The sequence below is a fragment of the Phoca vitulina genome, unplaced genomic scaffold (genome assembly GCF_004348235.1).
Source record: "Phoca vitulina isolate PV1807 unplaced genomic scaffold, GSC_HSeal_1.0 scaffold52, whole genome shotgun sequence".
Classification (NCBI taxonomy): Eukaryota; Metazoa; Chordata; class Mammalia; order Carnivora; family Phocidae; genus Phoca; species Phoca vitulina.
In genome coordinates this window covers 3,814,941-3,822,503 of record NW_022589755.1, presented here as the reverse complement: position 1 = coordinate 3,822,503, position 7,563 = coordinate 3,814,941, and the positions used below count along the sequence as shown (strand labels likewise).

Below are 7,563 nucleotides of genomic sequence, written 5' to 3'. Positions count from 1 at the left end.
CCTTTGACCAATAGGCGAAGATTCTGCATTGAGCAAGCTCCCAGGTGACGATGACGCTGCTGGGTGTGGACTTCACAGCAGACAGAGCAGACAATGAGGGGCTTGAGGACCCAGGGATCAGATTAATGGATTGGGGTGGAGGGAAAGGCGGAGGGGGTGGGACTGGGGTGTGGCTGGCTGCTGAGGAATATATTTAAGTCTCCATGCCACCTTTGCCAGCTCTTGACACAGGACCAGAGCATGGGGACCCAGCTAGATGGGATGGCAGGCGCAGGGGACCTTCCTAAAGGTAAGCCGAGGGATGGGAACTGAAGGACATTATGTGAAGGCGTGGAGAGCAGCTGACGCGGGTAGTAGAGAAGAGGCTGTCCTCCAAGGCAAACCCAGTAGAGGGAAACCCAATTCTGTCTTTGAATTGCAAATCTTCCCCTTGTTAGCTGTCTCACATTTCCGCTGATCCTTCGGAAATGGGGCCTCTGATCCCTACTGAGAAGATTAAGTCAAAGAATGGAGGCTTAACCAAGCAGTCTGGTTAAGATTTCTGGAAATCTCCTCATTCCACCAAGCATTTACTTGATTCCCCGGGCTTGTGCTAAACCACTTTCAGGCACAACCAACCATTAAAATCTTTTAAAGTGGTTACAACCAGGGGCGCCTGGCTGGCTCGGTCGATGGTGGAGCGTTTATGACTCTGGATCTCAGGGTCGTGAGTTCCAGCCCCATGCTGGGTGTAGAGATTACTTACAAATAAAATATTTTTAAAGGTTTTATTTATTTATTTGACAGAGAGAGACACAGCGAGAGAGGGAACACAAGCAGGGGGAGTGGGAGAGGGAGAAGCAGACTTCCCGCGGAGCAGGGAGCCCGATGCAGGGCTCGATCCCAGGACGCTGGGATCATGACCGGAGCTGAAGGCAGACGCTTAACGACTAAGCCACCCAGGCGCCCACAAATAAAATATTTTTTAAAATAATAAAGCGGTTACAGCCAAAAGTCTCAATTTTACAGAGAACATTGAGGGAGATGATATGCTTGCGCCAAAGCCCCACACAGCGGGTAAACAGGAACGCAAGGACTCTCTGTCATAAACATCGGCCCCAATTCAATAAACTACACTAGTAAGTATGTGTTGGCCGCTGGTTCTCGAGAGACGGAGCATAGCACAGCCTCAAACCCATCACTTAGTCTCCCGGTGCCTCAGTTTACACATCTGTACCAACCACATGGGTAACGATGAGAATTGAGTCGGTTAATATTCACAAAGCACTTAGAAAAGTGCCTGGTATGCAGTGAGGCTTTGGATTTGTTTGTTTTTGAGGAATGAAATAATGGACATATAACACTGTGTAAGTGTAAGGTGTACAATGCACTGATTTGATACGTTAATACGTTTGATATGATGACCACCACCTCTTAGCTAACACCTCTATCACAACACATAATTACCCTTTTCTTTTTGTGGTGAGAACATTTCAGATCTAGTCACTTAGCAATTTTGCAGTTTATACTAGAGTACTGTTGACTGTAATCACTGTACTGGGCATTTGATCTCCAGAACTTACTTATCTATTAGTTGCAAGTTTGTACCCTATAAGAGGGTCTTCCCAACCCACCCAACACCCCCTGTGCCTGGGAACCACCATTCTGTTTCTACAAGTTCAGCTTTTTTAGATCCCACGTAGAAGTGGTACCATACAGTATCTGTCTTTCTGATTTATTTCACTTAACATAATGCCCTCAAGATCCATCCGTGTTGTTGCAAATGGCGGGATTTCCTTCTTTCTCTTGGATGAAGACTCCATTCCATTGAGAAATGTATATAAATATTTATATCCATATACTTTCTGTGTCCATGTAGCTGTCGACAGACAGGTTGTTTCCATGTCTTGGCCATTGTGAATAAGGCTGCAGCGAACACAGGGGTGTAGACTTCTTTTTGACGTAGCGTTTGTTTCCCTCGGATATATTCGCAGAAGTGCAACAGCTAGATCATATGGCAGTTCTATTTTTAATTTTTTGAGGAACCTCCTACCTTCTTCTCACAGATTCACGAGTCTGGTTTCACTCACAAGACCACAGCTAAGATAGTTTTGCTAGTTCTACTCATTACAAAGATCTTCCCGGTTTGATTCACTCCCTTAAGGAAACTTTGAATAGAATTTCTTAATTATAAGGTAGTCAAATGTATCCTTTTCTCTTTCATGGTTTGCTCATGTTGTGTCATATTTCGAAATCCTTCCCTAGTCAGAGGTCATAAAGATAGTATCCAAAAAAATGTCCTCGAACGGTTTTAAGCTGTGACTTTCTCACTCAGGCCCCTGGGGTCTTATGTCCTCTTGGTTAATTTCATCCTTAGATATCTTGGAGTTTTGGGTTGCTTTTGTGAATGTCGTTTTTTCTTCTTCACTTTTATTTCAAGTTGAACATGGTTTGTACGGAGAAATGTTGTAGGTGTTCTAACTAGCAAAATTGCTTAACTCTTCAATAGTTAGCCCACCTGTTGATTCTGATGGATTTTTTAGTAAATAATCATATTACCTACAAAGATCCATTTTATCTCTTCCCTTCTGATCTTAATACATTTTTCCTTTCCTTCTAGTGGAACTACATTACACTGTCAGGGTGCTTATAAATACCTCTTTCATGCTCCTGACGCTAAAAAGAAATGCACATGTTTTTTCCATTAGGTATATAATGTTTGCCAGAGAGATTTGGTATATAACTTTCAAAGTGTAGCAAGATGTTTTACTCCTTGATTTGTTAAGATTTTCTTTTCCAGGTTAAAAAAAAAACAACTCTATTGATGTATAATTTATAATAGAGTCTACCCATTTTAAGTGTACACTTCAGTAAGTTTTGACAAATGTGTATGCCTATGAATCACCATCCCAGTGGAAACACAGAACATCTCCATCACCCTAAAAGTTCACATCCCAGTGTGGTCATCATTCCCCACCCCTATCCCAACACACAACACACCTCTACCACTAGCCCCAGGCACTATCTGATCTGCTTTCTTGCCCCTACAGATTATTACTTTTGCCGGCCTAGGATTGCATGTAAATCAGTATGTAGAGTATATGCTCTTTTGTACCTGCCTTCTTTGGCTCAGCATGTTTTGGGGATACATTTGTGTTGTATGTAGCAGGAGCTTTTTTTAATAGATGAGTGCTATTCCATTATAGGAATAAAACACAATTTGCCTAGCCATTACTTCCTGATGAATATGGGATTTTTCCCCCAAATTTTGGGCTACTATGAATAAAACTGGTAGGAACATTCATATACAAGCCTTCTATGGATTTTTTTACTTCTCTTACGTAACTAGGTGTGTATCTAGGAGTAGAATTGTGAGGTCATAGGATTACTTGAATATTCGAGACACAAATTTGTGCGATACACGTGTTATGAGTATTTTCTTCCATTATGCGCTCTCCGTTTCCTTAAGGCAGTCTTTTGAAGAACAAACGTTTTATTTTTGATAAACCCAGTTCATCCATTTTTACTTTTATGCTTTGTGTTCTTGACAGCTTTGCTTGACCCAAAGTTTTCTCTGAAGTTTTCTCCCAGAAGTTTTAGAGTTAGACTTTATATTTGTGTCTGAAATCTACCTGGAATTCATTTTTGCATATGGCTCAAGATGAGGTTGAGGTTCATTTTTTTTCCCATATGGATATCCAGTTGATCCAACACCATTTGATTTCTTCTTTGTCGCATGTTTGATTCAGAAATGTGTTTAATCTCCAGACACTGGGGGAGAGATGTTATTTTGTTACATATTTCTATCTCAACTCCACTATTTTCAGAGAACATATTTTGGATGATTTAAATCATTTAAAATGTCCTGAGACTTGATTTGCGGCACAGCATACACTCTGTCCAGATGAATGAACCATATGCACCGGAAAGAATACAACTTCTGCCATTGCTGGACGTAGTGACCTATAAATATAAATAATCAAGCTGGCTCATAAGATTTTCATAAAATTTCCCTTATCTCAGGGATCACAGCCCTGCACATCTGAAAACAGTTTCCTACGTTTTGTCCAATTTTGCTTTTTAAAATCATAAATAGGTGGTGAATCTTCACAGAGAAATATTTTGCACTGATCATAATTATATTATTTTTATGCCTTAATTTATTAACATGGTGCATTTTCTGATATTTTTCTTTCTGATATTAAATATCCTTTCCCTTCTGAGATAAAACTTACTTGCTCTTGATATATTTATTTTAAAACAACGTTGGGTTCAATTCACATAGTTCAAGGATTTTTGAAACTATGTTCCTAAGTGAAATTGGCCTATATTCATCTTTTCCTTTTTCCTGTTCTTTATTTCTTTATCTTTCCTTATTGTCCTTAACTGGTAGGGAGTCAAGGCCACATTGACCTGAGAAAATCAGGTGGATGACTTTGAAAAGGATGAGAGGAAACAGGATAGATGGGTATATGCGTTGTCTTGATTGTGGAGATGACTTCTTGAGCGTGTCAATATACACATAACAAAATGTACTGAGATTGCATACTTTAAATATGGAGTTTATTTATATGTCAACTATATCTCAATAAAATCATTAAAAATAAATGGTGGAGTTCAGTTCAGAGTCTCATGTGGTTGCCAACAAGCCGTCAACAAGGAATGCAGTCAGCTAAGGCTGAACTGAGCCCAGACGATCGATCTACTTCCAAGATGGCTCATTCACAAAGTTGTTGGCTAGGGGCGTCGGTTCCTCACTGACTTTAGACCTCAGGTCCTTGCCAAGAGGGCCTTGCCGTAGGGATGGTCGATCAATATGGTTTCCCCTGAAGCAAGTGATCCAAAAGAGGGAAAGTGTCCAAGACAGAAGGCACAGAGACTTTCATAAGCTCAGAAGCAACATCTCATGGCGTTTCCTGTACTCTTACAGGATACCCAGACCAAGTCGGGTACCATGTTGGATGGAAGTGCTCCTCCCCTATGCAATAATATTCATCTCTTTATTGTTCCTCAGGGATTCTGCATTTCCCTTCCTGCAGATGAGCACATGGCTCACTCCCTCACCTCCTCCAGAAAGACCTTCACTCATAGGTCATTAAAACTAAAACCCCCTTACCCAAATTCCTTATCCCCTGCCCCTAATTTTTTTCTCTATAGAGTACTTAGCGCTAAATAATGTACTGTGTACTTTAACACTTTTGGTTTGTGTATATGTAGGTCCTCACTAAATGATATCCATGACAGCAACGATTTATTACTATTAATGGACTATTTTTGGAGCAGTTTTAGTTTCACAGCAAAACTGAGCATAAGGTACAGAGATTTCCCTTATACCCCTCTCCCCACCACACACACACACAGACACACACACACACAGAATCTAAGAGTGGACACACAAGGGGTCCTTATTTAAATAACCCTGTCCTGTGGCACTTGGCTGGTTTAGTCGGCAGACCATGCAACTCTTGATCTCAGGGTTTTAAGTTCAAGCCCCAGGTTGGATATAGAGATTACTTAAAATCTTTTAAATACCTTAAATAAATAAATACATAACCCTTTTCTATGCTGAATAGATGGGGGAGCAACAAAGTGAGGCTTAGGAAACCTGGCAGGAAAGTCATCCAGGCCATGCCTGAGTATCTCGGTATCTTCATCACTTGACGGCCAAGCTTGACCTCTGTGGAGAGGGAGGCGAGTTCTGGTTTTTGAGGATGGAACTCTCTTAGCACCTCATCTGTGCCCTTCTCTCCTTCCCAGGAAAGGATCAGAAACATTCACAAAGGAAACGAACCATGTTCACTGAGAAACAACTGGCAGATTTAGAATTCTTGTTCAGCAAGAACCCATACCCCGCTCCCAGCCTTCAGAAAGAAATGGCCTCGAAACTGGAGATACATCCCACCGTACTGCAGGTTGGAAAATCAAAGCCCCACCCTGCCATGCCACCTCCCCAGAAGACCCTATGCTCAGAGACCCTGGGACAATTCCTGAAGCTTCATACCACTCCAGTCTCCAAGACTCCAAAGACCCAGGCTCCTACCCTAAAACCCTCTCCCCGACCCTGAGAGCAAGGATCAGAAAACTTTTCCTGTAAAGGGCAGTAAATATTTTAGGCTTTGTGGGCCATATGGTCTCCGCCAAAAATTATTCAACTCTGCAGCGATAGCCTGAAAGCAGCCATCAACCATATGCAAAGAAATGGGTGTACCTGCTGCATCCCTATAAAATTTGATGGACACACATTTGAAGTTCATATAACTTGCACATGTCCCAAATATCCTTATGGTGGGTTTTATTTTTTCCCCTCAACCATTTAAAAATGTAAAACCTGTCCTTTGGGGCGCCTGGCTGGCTCCGTCGGAAGAGCACATGACTCTTGATCTCAGGGTCATGAGTTCGAGCCCCACTGGGTAGGTGTAGACGTTACTTTAATAAATAAAAACTTTGGGGGGAGAAAAACAACCAAAAAAACCTGTTCTTAGTTCACGGGCCATACAAAATCACAGCTGCAGATCCGATCCGGCCATGAGCCTAAGTGTGCTGACATCAGTCTCTCCTGCTCTGGGGGTTCTGATCCCTGCCTCACTCTCTGTCCCCACCACCCCTCATTTCCACTCCCTCCTGGGCGTAGGCTGGGAGAGATTCCAGCAACAGGATCTAAGTGGCAGAAAAGTGGCGCTAACTGTTCTCACCGAGCAGTAACCACGGTATCAGGTAAAATGAAAACATCTGGAGCCTCATTTGCATTCATCAACCCACTGCTCCTCTTGTCTCCTTAGGTTTGGTTCAAGAACCACAGAGCAAAAGTCAAGAAAGCCAAACAACAGCAGTTAGCTGGGGTGGAAGTCAAGACCAGCTCTTCCAAGAGACCCACGGATGCCGCTCCAGGAGCCCCCGATGGTGCCCACCCTGCTTCCCTAGTTTATACAGACCACCCCGTACCTTCCTTCCAACTCAGCATATGCTCCAATTTTAAGGCTCTCCCAGACCATTCTTTTGGCCACAAAATAGTCCATTTCGGCTGCTGCCGAGATCCTAACATCTACTCCCTATATCCCATTACGGAATCCCAAATTCTTTCCACAAGCTTCACTGCTAATTCTTTGGGTTCTTCATCTCCACCAAGAACTTAGTGAGCAAAGCCAGACACAAAAGGTCACCTACTGTAACGATTTGCAATGATTCCAGACGAGAGACAGAGTCGGGATCTACCCAACATGGAGGCATTTCAGAAACGGGCTTCATGGGGCGCCTGGGTGGCTCAGTCGTTAGGTGTCTGCCTTCGGCTCAGGTCATGATCCCAGGGTCCTGGGATTGGGCCCCACATCGGGCTCCCTGCTCCGCGGGGAGGCCTGCTTCTCCCTCTCCCACTCCCCCTGCTTGTGTTCCTTCTCTCGCTGTGTCTCTCTCTGTCAGATAAATAAATAAAATCTTTAAAAAAAAAAAAAAAAAGAAACGGGCTTCGTGAAAACAAAAGAAGACCCACAAGTGCCTGTGGGGTGGCACTGAGTGGCAAGACTCGCTCAACAAACTATTGCGATGGGCGTGTTTCATGTTGTAATTCGGATGGCAGGAACCTGCATG

The 7,563-nt window shown here is 42.9% G+C and overlaps 1 protein-coding gene across 1 annotated transcript; it reads left to right on the top strand.

Annotated features, from left to right (window-relative positions):
* The first annotated feature begins 261 nt into the window (after positions 1-261).
* On the top strand, positions 262-7,112 carry DPRX (divergent-paired related homeobox). The gene is made up of 3 exons (XM_032388915.1): positions 262-289; positions 5,737-5,891; positions 6,759-7,112. Exons 1-3 carry the CDS (start codon positions 262-264, stop codon positions 7,110-7,112), a joined length of 537 nt encoding a protein of 178 aa, XP_032244806.1.
* The last annotated feature ends 451 nt before the right edge of the window (positions 7,113-7,563 follow it).

Bases quoted from the DNA above. Each gene is read 5' to 3' on its own strand.
- DPRX (XM_032388915.1), top strand. From the start codon at position 262: ATGGCAGGCGCAGGGGACCTTCCTAAAG. The intron at 290-5,736 runs GTAAGCCGAGGG...TCTCCTTCCCAG, and splicing joins CGCAGGGGACCTTCCTAAAG to GAAAGGATCAGAAACATTCA. The intron at 5,892-6,758 runs GTTGGAAAATCA...TTGTCTCCTTAG, and splicing joins TACATCCCACCGTACTGCAG to GTTTGGTTCAAGAACCACAG.